This window comes from Phymastichus coffea, unplaced genomic scaffold (assembly GCF_024137745.1).
Source record: "Phymastichus coffea isolate CEN01 unplaced genomic scaffold, Cenicafe_Pcof_1.1 PCOF00011, whole genome shotgun sequence".
Classification (NCBI taxonomy): domain Eukaryota; kingdom Metazoa; phylum Arthropoda; class Insecta; order Hymenoptera; family Eulophidae; genus Phymastichus; species Phymastichus coffea.
Window position 1 is genome coordinate 5,796,655 of NW_026706822.1, and position 20,516 is coordinate 5,817,170.

The following is a 20,516-nucleotide window of genomic DNA, read 5'->3' on the forward strand; positions in this document are numbered from 1 at the left end:
CAAATTCCCACGTATTCATTTTGTGTATAACTACATATATATATATATGTAGATGTGTATGCGTTCGTTAAATTCTTAACTATCTTGGCTTTGGTATTTTGCTCTCGCGACTTTTTTCATTTATTATCATAAATACCGGTCGGACCAGCGTAATGTGATCTTCTCAATTACATAGTATTATAGCCTACGCTGACGAAGTGTTTAAAAATTAAGCACGTTCCCAGATAACATGATATGCATGTGTACAGGATAAATAGTATGTCTGCAATATTTTGACGAGCTCGGTTCTAAGTTCAACTTTACATAATTATAATTAAATCAACGATAAATCGGTTTCAAGAGAAATTTCCTTAACGAATAAATTATTACCTGTAATTCGGAAATATATATAAATTTAGTAGTATATTTATTGTTACGAATAATTTTTCAATAGTTTAAATTGCAGCCCTATTACTACAGCTAATACCTTTGTCTTTAACCGGTAGAGTCGAGACTAATGAGAGTTTCGACCTATATAATTATTTTATGATACATATATAAATAATCGTGCCTATATTTGCAATAGTAGTAGAAGGACCTCTATATTAATATATTCTAGTTATTTGATTTTTTTTTAATATTTATGTCCCATAAATATACCTATACGTAAAATATATTTAATAACTAACTTGCGAGCGTTAAGTGAGCGGGGCCTCATACATGCAGCAATACACCACATCGAGTTGTAGTGTCGCTCGTTTGCTAAAAAGACACTAACGACGTGTGTGCCTACCCGAAACCCACGTCACATTAACCAATTCTATATTTACATTATAAGATTTTGCAAAAAATGAAAATTAATTATCATTCAAATATTATTATCCAATTTATGTACTTCTTTTTTTGAGTTATATCTACAAGCGATAAACTATTTTTATCTGTAAAAAATTTTTGTTATTGTATTATAAATTTTGCGCTATTGTATTAACTAACTTCATTAGTTTATAACTTTTAACTATGATTTTTGCGATAAGTGTAAATGATGCCTAAATTATCTAAATCACCTTCTGTATTTTTGACACGATTTAAATTTTCTTTAGCGCTGTCTATTTTATTGTAAACAAGAGAAAATGATTTTGCACATTTAGAGAAACAACGTGAAAAGGGCTATCTTGCGAAAATGGTCTGGAAAATTTGTGTATAAATACGCTGAATTTTGCACAGGTTGGAATTCTCTCCTAGCCTTGCAAAGTAAGCGCTGGAGATTGAAAATAATAATAAATAATTATAAAATAATTATAAAATAATTATAAACTTAGCTTATACCTATGTTGTTTCTCTCTAGTGATTACCCTAGCAAGCCTTCTCTCTTCTATTATGATTTACGCTCAATTCATAGAACATTTCGCGCTATAAGAAACTTGGGCTGAATCACACACATCCTCTCAAAGAAAAGACTTAGGCTCTACTTATTGAACACTTCGCGTCATAAGAAATTAGAATAAAATTATAAATATATATATATATATTGTGACGGTAAACGTCAAATTAGTGCTAATTGCCTAACCTAGTAGCTGTCTGTGGGGGCAGCACTCACCGGGAGACGAAAAATGTAACGACGGAATTCGGTACGCGCGCGGACGGAACGCGCACGATTGAAAATGAACCAGTGGAGAACCAACTACCGGTGCGGAAGCCACAAAAGTCGAGACTCTCGAATTAATTACCTCTACGTGTCCCAGAGTCCAGGATAATTGTTATCGAGCTACACGGCATGCAGACCTGAGCCAGCTGAAGAGCGACGTTCCCTGCGTCATCCAGAGTGCGTGTGTGTGAGGTTTCGCCATCGAGGGCGAAACCACGTGCGCGCGAACTCGCGATCCGCGACAAAAAAGAACAGACAGACTTTCCCGTAGTGCAAATTGTTCCATTCATCTTCGTACGTCTGCAAAATAAAGGTAAGCTGGCCAGCTTGATCTCGCGACCGCGATTGCATGCGTGATAACTAATTTTCCGTACTCGAAGCGAAGCGTGCATGTAATAGCTCTGCTAACAAAGAACCGCGAGCGATCCGACACTGTATGTTGTCGTGCGAGCGCTACCGTAAACATAAACACGCGGGCCAAGCTATTGTAATATTCTGAGAGGACAATAAAGAGTTTTCGTTCGTGATATTAATAAGTACTTTCGACGTGTTTATTCCGTATTGATTCCACTCCTGTAGATTTATTGGTTGACTGACACCCGTTCCCTCTTACTCTCCGACTTTCTTATTTGATATAGGTGATTACGAGCGTATTTACGCGATTGTCCGAATAAAAATAATTAAACGGTAGTAACCCCGTTACAATATATATATATATATATATATATATATATATATATATATATATATATATATATATATATATATATATAATTTTATAATTTTATAATTTTTCAAATTCAATACTTTAAAATTCAAACGAATTCGTACTCATTAACGCGACAACCACGAGAGTCCGAACTATATAAAATAATAGGTGATAAGTAATATCAAAAAAAATTGTCATAATAATATCATTGATAAGACTAGTGATTCAGATAATAACGATTCACTGAAACTATAAACGCTTAAAAATCTCAGTAGAGATTATCAGCTTCTACAAAGCTTTGTCTGGTACAACTTATTGTCCAGAAAAAATTTTAAAAATGCCAAAGATTATCATAACAAGATGAATCTGCTGTTTTTCAGAGAAAATGAAGATATACTTATTACAGAGAGATGTATTATATCGAAGTTAGAAAGCTTTGGAAGACTCTGTTAATCATAGTTTTTGGAATGGAATTATTGAGAACAGTAGGTTCAGAAAAAATACTAGCATGGCTTAAGAAGTTAAAACTGATTTCAAGAAATTATCATGAAGATATTTTTGAAGGAATCGCTTGCAAAAAGTTATTAGAAAATGTAAATTTATTTTGAATAGACATTTATTAATTTAGACATTCATAATGATTTTCCACGTGGAAAGCTTGCACTTTTCGGTATATAAGTCATGGATAAAGTTGTATATTGTTGTTTTTCATCAAGTAAAGTTGACTACAATTTGAATGAACATATCAAGCAATGAAAAAAAGCTCTTCAAGGAACAGAACTTTCGCAAATGTTGTATATACATATAGCTTTGGAAAAGATTCAAGAATGTTTGGATTATTCAGGTAATAACAGTTTAAGAGTATGCTCAGAATAAACAGAGGAGTCCGCTCATAGAGAATTTTTCAAATTGAGGTAGAGATATGAAATTAAAATAATTAATAATTCTAGTTACTAGGTTGAAAAAAAAATAGTTGAATTTTCTTCTCATGTGTAATGTATAAGACGTCAATGAATTAATAAACATGTTTCTATTTATGTCATTCTACTAATGTTGATATATATTTAATTGTGATTGAAAAATTACTTTTTACTGTAACGCGTGGTACGACCGCTTAAAAGTTAGCCGTTGACCACCGCTGTTCTCTCTCTCTCTCTCTCTCTCGCACACATAGCGATGAGCTTTACTCAAGGTTGTATACCGTCACTTGTGTTAAAATATAAGATGTATGCTAATTTTGTTTACATTTCGGTAATCTCGGGAACAATGGAACAAACAATACAAACTGATCAGCACTCACTACTAAGTCATTTATCAATACAAATAATCAAGATTGCTACCTGCCTCGCTTAACTATTCATACGCACATTCACGCTTTTTTGCCTCAGCCTACGCTAATCTATGTAAATTTGAAAGAGAGGGATGAGAAGTGGTGTAAGCTAAGGAATTAATGAGGACAAAGGGAAAGAGTCGTTAACCACGGTGGGATATGGATGTCTTTGCCCGTGTCACGTATCGGGATTGTGATTCTCGCTAAGTCTCTGTTAACTGACTTTCCCCTTTAAGTTTGTCATTCCAATGGTGTTATCTTATTATTCACTGCGACCTTTTATTTTATAAAATTTTTCAAAGTGAAAATTACGGACTGTTAAGTGATCCAGCTACCTGTAACATATGCGCTAAAGTAAATGACAACGAGAGGTCATACCTAAGAGATATTGTCTATCATTGTTCATCATTTTACTATGGACTGTATTTTGTTTTGCTCCTAGCTGCGTGACCGACGCTTTGCCAACTTGTGATAAAGCGTCATCACATAAAAAGCCTGACCTACAGAGCTAGCGTGAAATCCTCTTCCGACAAGAGGACGTCGTCGCCCGATCAGCTGATGCCGCTCAGCTCACATAAGAGCCTCGAGATCTCTCGAAAAAGACCTCTCAGTACCCGCCCAAATCGATACGCACGATTCTTACACCCCCGCACACACAGGAACCCGGACCGACATTCCCAGGAAGCCAGGCGACGAAAAAGATCGCAGCCGAGATCAGCTGATCCTGCTGGCTAATTCACAAGGAGAGCACCGCATATACGCACTAATACCACTGGTCACCCAATTAGCACACGAAGGAGCGTCCGAAATACACACACACGCGTACGATTGACCTCAGCGCCCTGGGAAGCGAAAGGAATAGCGGCAATGGGACGCGATGCTAACGCGTGAGCTGAACGGCGGCCATGTTACGACGCGCTCGTTAGCAATCTTGACATAGACCGAGAGTGGGAAAGGGAGAGAGAGAGTTGGCATATGAGTGCGAGTGAGACGACTGATAGGAGAGTGAGCGAGCGCGAGAGAGGGGCAACGGAGCATATGAGTGCAAGTAAGATGACCGATAGGAGGGCGATCTGGCGCGAGCGGGGGAATAGCGTAGAGCGCGCGTGTAAGCGAGATAGACAATACCAATACTCACGTAGGGGCGATCAGCTGAGGTAACGAGCGGATGCGCGTAGAGGATAGGTGATAACGCCGCGAAACTAACCAACACGTGCGACTAGACCGACCATTGACAAATAGGATAGGGGTATATTGACGAATAGGGAAAAACCGACGCTACTTAACTGACAAATAAGGAAATTAGACGCCAAAACCCGACCAGTAATAAAATTGCGCGGGCTAAAAGATTATTATAGACGGCGCTGATAATGGACTTGACAATAATTTGGACCAATGAGATAAAAACCCACAACCGTAAGGGGAGGTAATCGAGGAGAAGTGACGCGATGCCGCACAAGCCGCGACAGTAGTTCTGAAGCCGTGAATAAGGTGGGATCGGAGTATCAGAATTAGCAGTGTAACGAAAGCTCGTTTGTTATCAATTTATTTTTGGTGGTGAGGCGCACTCGCTCATAGCAATCGAGGCGGGAAGGGTGGAAAGGCGAAGAAATGAAAGTAGTTAAGGAATTATACACAAAACACAAATTCGCATTTAAACAAATCTAATTCCAATCAAATCAAAGTCAAATTACACTTAAATTTTGCAAATACCGCACATTAACAAACCGCATAATGATACGAACTCTTAAAATCAACTTTTACAAACTCTTAATCTAAGGAACACAATGGTGTTGCTGACACGTCTTAACATTATAGAACAATAGGGAACAAAGAACATGTTAACTAACTAATCGCTCCTACAAATCTATACGAAACACAACGCACGTCGTCTAGCAGATGACCGCTTTGACGACGAACGGACTTAGGCTACTTAACTAAAAGAGAAAGTCGCCCGGCGGGGGATCGCCTGGACGATTTCTATTTGAACGATTTATGAAGCTGACCGTAATTAGAGCAGGTAGCCGGCGTGTGCACGCCTTGCTACCTACCTAACGTTTACAATTACGCGCTGTGTCATATCGTTGAAGAGAGAGAGAGAGGGAGAGAGAGAGAGAGAGAGAAATTAACTTGCGAGACTTCAGCTTCGATACTGGAACGGGAGGCCTGGCTGCGCCTTGCGCACGATGTTGCTGACCGTCGCTGGGCGATTCCTGCCGGCTTCTCCGGGTAGCGTTCCGAGCAAATGTTGGAACAAGGCAGTCGTCCTCTGTCCTCTAGTTTCTCCTCGACGCTTGGCGGCGGGTGCATTCGGCTGACCCTTTGTCTTCCACTGCACTTTCCGACTTTTACCGCTGACCGTCTGATCGACTGGGAACATTCTGACTCTGCTCTCGACTCACTACCGTCTGTGTCTCTCATTTTCTCTCCAGCGATCGACAGCTTCTTCCTCGTTCTTTTTCTCTTCCCACTTGACTTACTTATTAGGCGGCGCGCCACCAATGCGCTAATTGGTTCGCGACGCGCGCCTGCCTAACCTTGCATAAGGCACGCACGCCTCCAACTCTCTCTCTCTCTCTTTCTAACACTTCTATACTCTGTCGCCAGCGTAACAGCTTCGGGCCGGCTCGGCTTCGCAACACAATCGTAACGCTTGCTCTTGTCACAGCAGAAAGTGAGAGACCTTAACAGCCGTGAGTGTAGTATCCGAGCCGTGAACAAGTGAGATCCGAGTCATGAGAAAAACAGTACCGGAGTAGTAGAAGCCTTAACACGAGAGCCACTTATAAGGTGCAAGTCAAAGGAGCTGCAGAAATAGAGAGTGACTACCCTCCTTCCTTTTCTTTTCGTTTCGTGTCTATCCGTAACCGAGACCGCTGCCAACCGATCATAATGCCGCCTGACTTTCGCAATACCGTCGATGACCCGCGAATGAACGGGAGTGCGCAAGACCTTTCCGTGGCCATCGTTCATCTTAATTTTCTTTCAATTCCTTTTGCTTCCCGATCGATTTCCGACCCGAGCCACGCTCGCCGCGAACCTAGATCGCGATCGCGTCGTAGTGCGCTACTCGCGGAATTCGCAGTAGAATCTGGACATTAAGTAGACTGTCATGGGTAGACACTGCCGCCAACCGGAGAATCAACCTCAGGCTGTCCGGGGGAGACCGATCACGACTAGTAATAAATAATAATATCCGTAAATTAGTGTTATCTTTGACTTAACCTTGCCTTGAGATTCTGCATTCCCCTGTAGCTAACGCGATCGGATTACGCGAAATCGGCTAGTGCGTCGACGCTGCCACGCCATTTTGTGTGCGCGAGAGATCAAGCCCCTTACCACTCTTCACCGTCCCCGCACTGCTGATATGGCATCTTGAGACGCCGCTCCGAAGACTCGCTCCTGAAGAGTTCCTGCCCGACAACTTTGACTAGGCGCCGTCCACACTTCTCTTCGCACGTAAGATAGGTCTTCGCGCCCCTTTATACATTTATAGGTAGCCAACAAGACTAGTGCGAGGAGAAGAAAATCAGGGACCCGACATACAGCGACCAGAACCAGCCGCCCTGCAGAACTACCCGCCCTCCTAACGCGAGGACGGTAACTAGCGCCCATCAAAATCAAGCTGCAACGATTGGCTAACTGCACCGCTGGTGGCAGTTGAGTTCGGAAGAAAAACCAAATAATTTTTCCGTCTCCTTCTCCCCGTTACAAACTAAATGATTTGTTCACTGACTTGCCTTTAGTTTCGCCGACTTTTCCATAAAAGACGTGATTCCATCTACGCTATAAATTTTGCCGTGTAGATTACTTTGCTTCATTTCCTTTGCTTATTTTATTATACTTCTGTCGATACTACGAGCGAATTAAGTTTAGTTTGCCGTATGCGCGGTAGCGCCTAACAATTGTATTTGCGTTGCAAGATAGTTATAATCACGCTCGACGATATTTTGAACCTACATATATTTTTTCTTAATCTTTAGTGAAAAATCGCCTAACAAAAATCTTATTATTCTAGGACAGCGACAAAAGTAAATATGTCCGATAAGATTCGGAATGGCATTACTCCTATGTGATATAATTTTTAATATTTCAATTATCAATGCCTGGTGCCCAAATGATTCATTTTGCCGTATTGTGCGTTATCAATTGAAATACAAGGTCTCACTACGACTACGAGTATATGGAAAAGATAACATTTCGATTTTATCAATTATAAATTTGTTCACGTTTTTTATTATAACTATTGTATGTTATGTTAGATTGAAGGATTTTTGTTGTGATATCATGAATCATTTATGATTTCAACAAAGAAAAAAAATATATATTGTGACGGTAAACGTCAAATTAGCGCTGACTATTTAGCTTAATTGCTGCCTGTGAGAGCAGCACCTGCCGGGGGGACAGAATAGGTAACGAAGGAATTTGGCACGCGAGCAGACGGAACGCGCGCGACCGAATTTGAACCAGTGAAGCACCGACCATCATAGTGTCCGTCCGTCCGTCCGTCCGTCCTTACGCTACCGCATCGATGAATTCACGTGCCCTTATCAACGATACGCCAGATCAACAAATAACCGAGAGTGCCAGATAGCCGTGACAGCTGCCTCCAAGGAGCCATCCGGACACCAGCTGAAGGCCAAGCAGTGTGTGTGTGTGTGTGAGGTTTCGCCATCGAGGGCGAAACCACTCCGTGCGCGCATTCGCGAGCCGCGTAAGAAACAATAAAAACAGTTCCGCTCTGTGCGAGGTATTTGTGACTTCTCCGATCGCCTGCAAGTATAAGGTAAGCTGGCCAGCTTAATCTCGCGATCGCGATTATCTAATTAATGAATAACGTAATTGCGTACATGTAACGACGTCTCTTTTAACAAAGAGCAGCGAGCGTACCGGCAAAGCGTGTTGTCGACGAGCGAGCGTTCATGTAAACAAACGCGCGGGCCGACCTTTTGTAGATTTTGAGGGATAATAAAAGATCCAATTTATATTACTAACAAGTGTTTTCTTTGAATCTCTCATATCTTATAGCTTCCACTCACTCCCATTTTAGTATAGGTTATTAACGATTAGTGGTTGACTGACGCATACTTTCTCGTGCTCTCCCGGATAAGTAGTGAGCATTGGCAATTACGCGTGTCCTTTTAATATAATCGCGCGAATATAACAATTAAACGGTTACACCCCGTTACAATATATATTGATACATTGTAATTTATATGATGACCTTAAATAAATAAAAATCGGTCCACTAGATATCGGAGCTATAGTATGTATATTTTCTGTACTATTTCTATATATTGTTTCTGTTGTTATTATTGTTGTTAGTCACATTAATGTTGTAAATACCAAGACTTTCGCAAATTATAAATGCAAGCTCAGTAAACATACTATATACGAAAAGTTATTGACGTTAAAATTGGGGAAAGAGTGAAGAGACAGATAAAAGAAAAAATAATTAAAGTAATGTATGAAAGGACGTGGGATGGCAAGGTGCAATAGAGAGATAACCGAATGGAAAAGAAAAGTTTTTTATTACTTAGTTGGTCGTCTCGTTGTCTAATATAATCAATTTTCATAATTTTATAATTTTGAATAGAGAAGATCGCATCAAAGAGTATAGTATTGTATACATGAAAAAGTTTTAAGATAAAAGCTTCGTTTATGCTTTTAGTACATAATATATCAATCTGAGTCATAATCTCCGGCCTATTTGCCTCTCTCCAACCAGTACAAAATATTTATTTAATAAGATGCAGTACTGAGATTTTCAAATGTAAAAAATATTAATAGAAGTCTTCCGGAGTTCTTTTATACAAAATCAAAAATTTTCACAATATCTATGCAGGAACAAATTTTATCCTAATATGAAAAGCTATTAATGCTTAACGTTAAGATTCACTAACCTCCTTATTTAAATATTAAGAATCAATGTTAATTGACCATAACTGTACAGTTAATAATGTCACAAGTTAATCGATGTTATAATTGAAGCTTTATTCAACCACCAAATTACTTATCAATTTCTAGGTGTAACCAGCGAATATCGAAATGTGGAAACTTGGTAGATGAATTTAATTCAGATGATTTTGGCAATAATTGTAAACTGATTGATATCTCTATAGCCAAATCAAAAAATAATTCGATAATCGATAATCCATTGATACACTTAACATCTGGTGCTACCACTGACCACAACATAAGTCCCAATAAATATGTTTCTTTTTTAAATGGATCGACAGCTTCCAATTTATATAAAAACATTCCGATAGAAGAACGAGAAAATATTGAATTCATGCCCATTTCAAATTCAACAATATATTCTTGTATGATAAACATACCAACGTTCAAATCTTTTCCATCACCTTGTTGCAATGCAAACAACGTTAAAATTACTTCATCACAAATTACAGGTAATATATTATATTTATATTAAAACAAAAAAACACAATATAATTTTAATGTTTCAAAATTTTTTAATTTATTTCAAGAATAATTCTGTAAATATGATATATTCCTAGTTCTGGGATCTACATGCATATATTCTCGACTATTTTACGCGATCTTTTTTCTTAAGATATGAAGCGATGGAAAATTGAAGAGAAACAGTTAAATAGCACAATTCACCAAAGACTTATGACTTTAAATTATACTTTCCAATTGTATTAAACTCTCTTAATATCAGTAATTAAATGGATCCACCTTACTTATGTTACTAAGCTTTTTTAGAAAGAATACCATTATCTGTCATATTCAACTTTCTATCCATGATTTTTAAGAGAGAGGTGGCTGCTTCCATATTTTTCAAATAATTACACAGGCCAATAATTTTAACAACCTGAAACCAGACATAGTAGACTTAATAGTTTTTCATGCCCTGATTCCAAATCCGGGTTAAAAATTGCTCTATCATCCTTGATTTTCCAGATATCCTTATCTAAAAGCGTCAAAAACACGCTTTTTTTGCTATATTTGACCACCTATTTGATGAAGGATTTTTTCTACGCAATTTTGACTACAGTTCTTAAAAGAGCAACTTTTGGGCTACAAAAACCACTATTCAAAATTAATTTTATAATATTTTTAACGGAGATATGGTTGTTTGAAAACTGTTGGATCTGAACATTCTACTATAGGTTTATAATAACACGAAACTCAATATTTACCATGCTCTCGAAACTCGACGAGCAGTGCCTGACTGGGCATTGGCTTGATATGATTTCGTGAAATGTACTAGTTTGAGGATTACTCGAAAAATGACATGAGAATTCCCATTGGCTTAGGAAATATCGAGTTTGAGGTTATGGAATTTCAGCAGATTGAATACTGTTTTATACACGGACTCTCGTACTTCTGTGCATTTATATGTATGGAAAGTGAATATTGAGTTTCGTGTTATTATAAGCCTGTACTAAAATGTTCAAATCCAACACTTTTCAAACGACCATATCTCCGTAGAATTATAAAATTAATTTTGAATAGTGCTTTTTGTAGCCCACGAGTTGCTCTTTTGGAAACTGTAGTCAAAATTGCGCAGAAAAAAGCGTGTTTTTGACGCTTTTAGGTTAAGATATCTGGAAATTCAAGGGTGATAGAGCAATTTTTAACCCGGATTTGGAATCAGAGCATGAAAATCTATTAATCATTCTATGTATGGTTTCAGGTTTTTAACTTTTGTAAAATTTTATTGGCCTGTGTTATCCTACTTGAGTTTCATTTCGAGTTCCTGTTAGAATGTCATTTTTTCATGCATTTTCCTTTCTGACTGTCGTTAGTTGTTTCAAGAACGACTTCGCCGGAGCTAAATCAGCTATCTCGCTTCTATGTATGTTATTTGCAAGTCCTCATCGTTCGTTCATTCCATCCTTATAGTCAGCGGTTCAAAAGTTTTTGTATCTGTCGTCTTTACCTACTATTATTTTCCACTGCTTCAATAGATGTTAGATAGATTGTTTTGTTCCTCCTGACCATTTTCCAGCTGCTCCTCAATTTTTATATATTTCGGTTAATTTAAAAACTTAGTTTGTTGCGTTTACAACTGTCTTGCCTCACTACTTTTTACTTGTAGTATTATATGCACTGGCATAAGTGTCCAATATTTAATACTGCTATGCTCATTTGATGACGATGTCAGGGAGATTGCTGGACTTGTGTTTTTCCCTGTGTTCTAATTTCCATATACGTTTTATGCTACACTCCAGCTATCATCCGAAACAGATGTTCCTTGACTATTTTCATCTGATTGTGGTCTCGGGGTATTCTTAAAAAAAAATGCGCGTACATATTTTTCCTTGCACCCCTCGGTCACCAGTGACGTCATCGACCTGCTTTCGGATTAGTTTTTGTTAGGCACCAGCTAAGACCTTTGAAGAAGGGTAATTAGCACCGGAAGGGTAATTAGGTCTATGTTGTGCGATGTATTATCTACAATTAGCAGCTACACTGTGTCATAATAAAGATGAAAATTTAAGTTTAAATGAAGAACCACTTGAAGATAATTTGAGTATGAATCGCCATACCGGTTAAAGTGCAGCAATTTTTTATCTTGAAAAGAATTACACTTAAAATAGATATGAAGATTTAATTTGGGACAGAACGTCCAGAAATTGTAACATTTATCCTGTATATAAAATAGTAAGGGAGATTATGGAGAAGCCTTTACCAAAAATTTATAAAAAATCTGAAATAGAAATTGTAGTTTCGCTTCAAGATATGCTTAATGAATCTGTAGAAAAGTGGTGTGAAAGTAAGGTTCTGGAATGGTGTGAAAAAGATTTGAATTGTTTATTACTGGCAACAACTCTAGGTTCCAATGGTTCCTTTAGGCACGGAAATCTTCACCATAAATATGCGAATAGTAGTAATAAAAATGTTAATCCTCAACAATCATTATTTGTAACATCAGTCATTATGATATCGTTAACCAGCTCTAGACCTGGAGGTTTAAACTTGATCAATCTAACTCCTTAAAGTGTCAGATTTTTTCGACCACGACGATTTGCACTTGAAAAAAAAATGATACAACCTCTATTCGAGAATACAGATATTTGTCAAAGGGAATTAAATTTCTCATACATTTGAGCTGTCAAACAAAAAGCTTGTAAAAGTGCATTTCATGCAAAACCTTATTTGATGGTAAATAGCTAAACACAATATTGGCAATAAAGCGAGTTCCAGATTTCCTATATGTGAAGTAATAGCACATAGTTTTAAAAATTTTAACTATGCAATTTTCAAACCAGATTCAGCTGTGCGATATGGATTAGATCTACTGCACTGCGAAATCAACATATTCGAACACATTCAGAGATTTTCCTATCGAAATTTTCAAGTAGATTCGTAAGATATAATCAAAAGCAAGTGTAGTGAGTTTGAATCTCTAATTATTAAATATACGAGGTGTGTTCAAAAAGTAAGGTGACTTTTCAAATTTCACGGGCAACGTACTTTCGATTATCGATTTTTTTGTTTTGTTATGTTGGTACACTCTTCCCGAACATCTGTACCAAGTTTCAAGTGTATAGAATTTTTTGTTTGGTTGTGAGAGGCGTAAAGCTTATAAGTGTTTTGCGTGCTCGGCGATTTCATGCTATCGAAAAATATGGTTCAAAGGATTTGCATCACATTTTGTGTAAAAAATAAAATAAAGTGCTCCGAAACACTTGAAATGTTGACGGTGGCATACGGTGAAATTGTTCTGAGTAAAAAAAATGTTTACAAGTGGTACAAACTCTTCCAAGATGGCCGAGAAGATGCCAATGACGAGCCTCGCTCTGGACGCCCAAGCACGTCAACAACTGATGAAAACGTTCAAGCAGTGAAGAAAATTGTTCTGGAAAATCGTGGAATCACTATCAGAGAAGTTTCTGAGGATGTTGGTATATCGCTTGGCTCGTGCCATGAAATTTTTTCTAACGTTTTGGGCATGAGACGTGTGTCAGCGAAGTTTGTTCCGAAATTGCTAAATTTTGACCAAAAGAACCGTCGCATGAGCATCGCTCAAGAACTGTTGAATGACGTTACCGACGACCCAGATTTACTCAGAAGGGTCATAACTGGTGACGAATCATGGGTATATGGTTATGATATCGAAACCAAAGTCCAATCGTCCCAATGGAAGAGCCCAGATGAGCCAAGACCGAGAAAAGCATGCCAAGTTCGATCAAATGTCAAAGTTTTGCTCACTGTTTTCTTCGATTACCATGGCGTGGTGCATCAGGAGTTCTTACCATATGGACGTACGGTCAATAAACAGTATTATCTTGAAGTTATGCGCCGTTTGCGAGAAGCAATACGAAGAAAACGCCTAGAATTGTGGAAAAACAATTCATGGCTTTTGCATCACGATAATGCCCCTGCTCACTCATCTTTGCTTGTGAGAGATTTTTTGACCAAAAACAATACCACAATCATGCCTCAGCCACCATATTCACCGGATTTGACCCCATGTGACTTTTTCTTGTTCCCAAAACTAAAGAGACTCATAAAACGACGGAGATTTGCAACGATTGAAGAGATAAAGACTGCATCGCTGGAAGAGCTCAAGGCTATACCGAAAAGTGCTTATGAGAAGTGCTTTGAGGATTGGAAAAACCGTTGGCATAAGTGTATTGTATCTGAGGGGGATTACTTTGAAGGAGACAACATAAATATTGATAAATAAATAAATATTTTTTCTTAGAAATACAAAGTCACCTTACTTTTTGAACACACCACGTAGATTTATTTAATTAGTACGTATTAATTTCTTAATTTTATTATTTTAGCGGAATATAAAAAGCAGCAAAAATACAAAAAGAGGACAACTTTTTGAGAAGTTCGTAGTGAGGGTTCGGGTTAATCAAGTTCTTCAAGGATATGGAACTACAAATACTGGTAACCTAGCATGAAGGTATTTCTAACAGCATGAAAAATCTGCTCTAGCTCTTGGTATAAGTCATCGGCTAATAGAAATAATTTGTCGAAGTTTATAAGCTTTTAAAAGTATACCAATACTAATTCCCCCGAGACTATAAGAGTTTTGCTGCTAGACTTATAGAATTTACTATGAAACGTATCCATAGCCTCGAATATGTCCTACGATGCAAAAAATGCTAATTCATAGATGTTAAATAGTCGGAAAGTTGCCATTACCAATCGCATATTTTGTTAAGGATGCAAATGAATCGTGGCATCATATGTTATAACGGCCGGGGCCGTTTTCGCGGAAGATTGTCCGCGCGCGAGGCCGAGCATGGCCAAGCGGGCGAGCGAGCGAGGAGTGAAGAGAGAGAGAGACAGAAGGAGACTCGATCAGGCGTGTGCCGTAGCGAGAGAGTGGGGAGAGAAAACGGTTTTCGCGGACTTAGACTTAGACCGGCGAGAGGGAAGGATTGTCACGTGCGCGCACGAACGAAAGAAAAAGGAGAGCGACCGGCAAGAGGAAAAAGTGAAAGTGCGCAAGGAAGTAGAGACCATCCCCGAGGATCGCCGGAACCTGTAGATCGTCATCTCGAGTGGGCGGTTACCAGGGGCAGAACTTGCCCGCCCGAGCAAGGGCGATAACGCGGGCGACTAGCGAGGGGTAGTCTGTCTGCAGCAGCTACTTCACGGTGAGTTTCGTTGCGTTTGTAAGCGATTATTTAGCGTGTGATAGTCGCGCGAGCGAGCGCCTCTCTCTCTAAAATAGGATACAAAGCAAAATCTCGGCACGCGATATTGTGTATAAGATTTGCCTAAAGGAATAAAGCCCGATTTGACCTACTCAAGTGTTGCCGTTGTGTTGGGCGTACCCAGGAAGGCACCTCTGTCCCTTCCCACGCCCGTGATTAGAACTCACGCACGCTCTCGTGCTTAGCCGTGCTTTCGTGATCCCTTTTCAGGGCAGCGCGTGCCCGCCCGTATTCGGCGGAACGCCAGGAAGCGGCTAGCTGATCGGGGCGGCGGTGAGCCCCGCACCGAACAGCGAAAACAAAATTCTTAACGGGCCGCGAGAATAATTTGATTATTTCACAGGCCGTTACAGTGGCGCCCAACTAGCTATAATCACGGGCAACAACGGTTGACCGGCGCGCTGCAACCTTCGACAGGTCGAAACCGACGCGAGAGAGAGAGAGAGTCTTTGTGTCAGGCGCGCGTGAGTGTTTACAAACACGTGGCTTGAATGAGAGTTCGTGGGGAAAACAGCGGCCTTGACGACTTTTATGTCGTTCAAAATTTTATCATTGTAGCCGAGTATCGCGATTACTAAAATTCCTAGTCGTCAACGCCGCTAGATAGGTTCGACGGCAGTCGCGCGGACAGCGAAAATTGTGCCGCCGCCCGCGCGAGCAAGGCAACCGACAGTTGCGAGAAGTTTTTTTTTCTCTATCATTGTTTTTTCTTGACTTTACTTGTTTCCTTTTTTTCTGATTTTCTCCGTTGATTTTTTTTTTGAGTAGTAGTGTGTGACTCCTCGCAGCGGTCGATATATTTTTTTTTGTTTTTGCTTTTGCTTTGAAAATTTTCTTTTCTTCTCACTATTTTGTTTTGACTCGTCGTAAGCCGCCTTGCTACGCCGAACTTATAACAGACGAAGCGAATCGAACTTTTCTCGGATTCTAGCTATCGTCACATAATAACTCCAACGAACTACGACACCGGGCGTGCCCAAGAGAAAAATAACACAGCGGCACTAACAAACAGTTAGTACTGCTAATAGGTAGGATTACTGTTTTTTTTGCGTAGAGTGGCGCGCCCCAACCCGTGTGTTGAGAGGCCATTAAAATAAAAGCTCGCGTTGGAGCATTGAATTCGTTGGAATTTAAGACGCAATTGATTAATTTGTTTTTGGTCGGCCACCATTTAGTCAAGAACACACTCACGTGCGCTAGGTTGTCAGAGCGAGGTTGTAAATCGTACTAGGCGATTATTGACATTTACAACAGCGCTCGCAACCAACTAATAATGGAGACGCTAAGAGACCCGGAAGTAAGCGTTCAGCAATGGATCGCCGAGTTGCAAGAAGATGGGTTACATAGGACACTGGCAGCCCTAGATTTGAAAGTAGATGGCGACATAGCAGTAAAGAAGAGCCGGCTGCAGAAATGGATGCTGGGAGACTATACCGCATCAGATTTTCAACAGACGTTGCAAGCGTCACCAGCGTCGGCCATGCGAGCCAGGATGGAACGGAGGACAACGTTTATCCTGCAAGAGCAAGAAGCGTTAGTGGAGGCGACGGGCGCCGCAGAACATCCACTGCAAATAGCATTGACAGATGACATGCTCATATCAAAAATGGATATGCAGCTAACGAGGCTGATTCTGGAGGAGTCGACGCACTCGGGCGAAATACCAACATCGCCCCCAGGGCCAGAGCAACCCGAAGATAAGGCCGACGATTTGCCGACAACCGGAGGAGACCCAGTGCAGGTCTCACGGGAGTTCATAAAAGCAATAGGAGTTTGGCTGAAGCAACTCCGAGCTGTGGAAAAGTCCGTGGCCCTAAACAACCAAAGGGTTCGGGAAGCGACACAGCTGATGCAAGGAGTGTGTGCAGCACAAGCCAGAATCGTCAGCCAAATCGAGACACTCCAGCACAGAGTCGGAATGCTAGAAAACGACATGGATGACCTGCAGGATGCGCAAGAAGCGCAGACACACGTTGAACAAAACGCCCCGCCACCAGACAATCCGCGCCCGGGCGCGCGCTTCCAGGACACGTTTACGCTTCACTACCCGAGCGACACGGGCGGCAGCACGCCATTAAGGGGCAATCAAACGCCCGGGGCGCGATGGCCGCACCAACCACCCCTAGCGCAGCTCTCAGGAGGGGGCGGACAGCAAAATGCCCATTTGAATTCCGCTGTACCGAACCCAGGAGGGCAGCCGAGGATTCACAATAGTACCACGGTCGGACGGAATTTTGGGCAGGTAGAACCGACCACCACCGACAGACTGGGACGCAGTGCAGGGCAGAACAGGTTCAACAGCACCTATCTGCCCAGGTACAGCATGGGCCCGTCGGCGGGGTCGCACCAAAATACGACCGGTGGGTTTTCCACGACCTGAGATGTGGGAAAAATAGTGAGAGGATGGAAGGTTAGGTTCGCCGGAAGTGAAGGCCAAAGTGTGGACGTCTTCATAGACAAGGTGGAAGCGCAACGGATGGCCGCCGGAATTTCCGAGGAAGAGATGCTGATGGGCTTACCCGATGTCCTAACGGGAGCGGCCCAAACCTGGTACTTAAACAACCACCAGGATTGGATCAGCTATCAGGACTTCCTCGAGGACGCACGCCAATGGTTTGGCACCAGCATCGTGCAGCAACAGAGGCTGAAGAGGGAGGTGCATGCGCGCTACCAGGGGCAAGATGAGCCGGTAAGGGATTATATTACCAAGCTCCAAGCCATGGTGAAAAAAGTGCAGCCACTCATGCCCGCGTCGGAAGAACTTGAACTGCTATACGCCAACTTGCTGCCAGAAATCCAGCGCCATATCAGACGCACGGAAGTAATCTCGGTGCGTGAATTATGCCGCTTGGCCACAGAGGTCCAGAACGACCTAATTCACGCGAGCCAGAAAAGAGTGATGCTGGAGCCGAAAGCCGCCCTGTTTCCGGAATGGACTTATACCCCATCGGGGGCGGGGGCAAAAAAGGCAAAAGTGTCAGCACTGAGTGCCGAACAGCCCGAGGAAGGAGAGGAGCCGGCTGAGGCAGAAATAGCGGCAGTCGCTCAGAAGGGGACACCGAGCCATGGGATGGAGAAGCTGGAAAAATCCATAATGGATAAGCTCAGCGAAAAGCTCGCCCAGATTCCTTCTGTGACAAGAGCACCTCCCAAGCCGCAGGCCCAGGGCGAGACGGCACCCAGGCCAAGAGGTCAGCGAAGGGCAATAGATTATTCGAAACCGTTGAGCTGCTCCAAGTGCGGCAGGCTCGGTTTCAGCGTTAAGTATTGTCCAGATTGTAACCCGCCAGTGCCGGCGGGAAACGGGACGGGAAGCGGTTAGAAGGGATCACTACCGCTCCCCCCAAACCCCAGATCCCACAGGTAGGGCAAGCTCCGGGCGATAAGGATCGCCCGATGCCCCCGATGCCGGTCACCAAAATAAACTCGCAAACGGCGAGCACCGACGGCTCACTGAAGCCAGTGAGCGCCCAGCCGACACAAGGGCGAGAAAGCGGTGACGACGGTAACATCGGCTGTGGGACCACGGCAAGTAGCGAAGATTCGGCTACAACTCAGGAAAAGAGAGTCAGCGGACCCAGCAGCGCCGACTTAGTCTTCACAGATGAGCGCGACGGACATTCTTTCCACAGCAATGGCAATGTATCGGCCTCGGCACCAGAGAACCCGGAGATCTCAGGATCCCGCGCATCTACGCAAGCCCAGACGGACCAAGCAGCGAGCGAGGGGCTCACTGCAGCTAATGGAGCTTGTGATTTGGGCGGCGAGTCTTCGGCGACTGCCACGGTCGCAAAGGAACGCCATACGGTAAGCCGTGAAGAAGAATACGCGCCGGAGGACGAGTCAAGGTGGTGGCTCACCGTGCAGATCGGGACTTTCCGAATTCGTGCCCTATACGATTCAGGAGCCTCCTGCACGTCGATGGGAGCGTTAGGTCTGCTGATTGCCGCTGAACTCGGACTTAAATTGAAAGTAACCAAGGCTGGGTCGTGCAAGTTGCCGGACGGCCGATCAGTGCCCGTGATAGGCCATCTAGAGATGCCTTTCACAACCGGAGGCGTGACCAAAGATGTCCGCGTCTCTATCATCCCAGAGCTCGCAGATCAATGCTATGTGGGGGTCAACTTCATGAAAAAGTTCAAGGCAGTGACTGACCACACTGATAATACCATTTTTCTGCGAGACGATAACGTGACGGTACCAATGGAGATGGCTGGCTTAAAGGGAGCCGCCGAAATGGCCTCGATCGGTATCGCTGACACGACAGAAGAACAGCGTGCGGAGGTAGAAAGTTTAGTAAAAAGTATGCTGCCACCGCCCAGCAAACTTCTAGGGGCGGCGGGAGACGTCGAGCATGACATCAAGCTGACGTCCACCAGACCGATCAAGCAGAGATATTACCCGGTCTCACCCAGGATCGAGCAGGAAATGCACAAGCAGGTCGCAAAGTTGCTTGAGGCCGGCATAATAGAAAGATCGAAAAGCGGTTGGTCAAGCCCAATCGTGATGGTACCGCGAGGCAATAAAGGAGAATACCGGATGTGCATCGACTTCCGCGAGGTGAACGCGATTACAGAGCCAGATGCTTACCCAATTCCCTTTATGCAGGATATACTGAGGCGGCTGCGTAACGCCAAGTATATATCAACGGTGGATTTGAGCCTCGCCTACCATCAGATCCCGTTGAAGAAGGAATGTCGCCCGTACACAGCCTTCACCGTACCGGGCTTGGGGCATTTTCAATACGTGAGGATGCCCTTCGGCCTCGCATATGCGGGGGCGACATTCCAACGTCTAATAGACAGCGTCATCGGCCCAGACATGGACCCTTTTGCGTTCGCGTACCTAGACGACATCATCATCGTCTCTTCGTCATTTGAAGAGCACAAGCTTCACTTGGCGAAAGTTCTGAACCGCTTGATAGAGGCAGGGCTCACAGTAAGCTCTGACAAGAGCGTGTTTTGCAAGTCGGAGGTCCGATACCTCGGACTACTCGTTAATCGCGACGGAATTAGGCCGGATCCAGAAAAAGTCCGGCCGATTGCAGAATACCCGAGGCCCAGCAATGTTCGGAAGCTCAGGCGCTTCATGGGCATGGCCTCGTGGTACCGGCGATCCATCGAGGACTTTGCCACGATCTCTGAGCCCCTCGTCAAGCTGACCAGGCGTTCGAAACCATCAAGAACTTGATGATGTCAGCCCCAA

The 20,516-nt window shown here is 42.4% G+C and overlaps 1 protein-coding gene across 9 annotated transcripts in view; it reads left to right on the plus strand.

The window, feature by feature from the left end:
- LOC131672018 (uncharacterized) overlaps positions 1-20,516 on the plus strand; it is a 769,953-nt gene that overhangs the window by 275,283 nt on the left and 474,154 nt on the right. For all 9 annotated transcript variants that reach the window (XM_058948981.1, XM_058948937.1, XM_058948954.1 and 6 more), the window contains exon 6: positions 9,691-10,073. In XM_058948981.1, the coding sequence (XP_058804964.1) occupies positions 9,691-10,073 (383 nt within the window). The remainder of the gene's footprint in view (positions 1-9,690; positions 10,074-20,516) is intronic.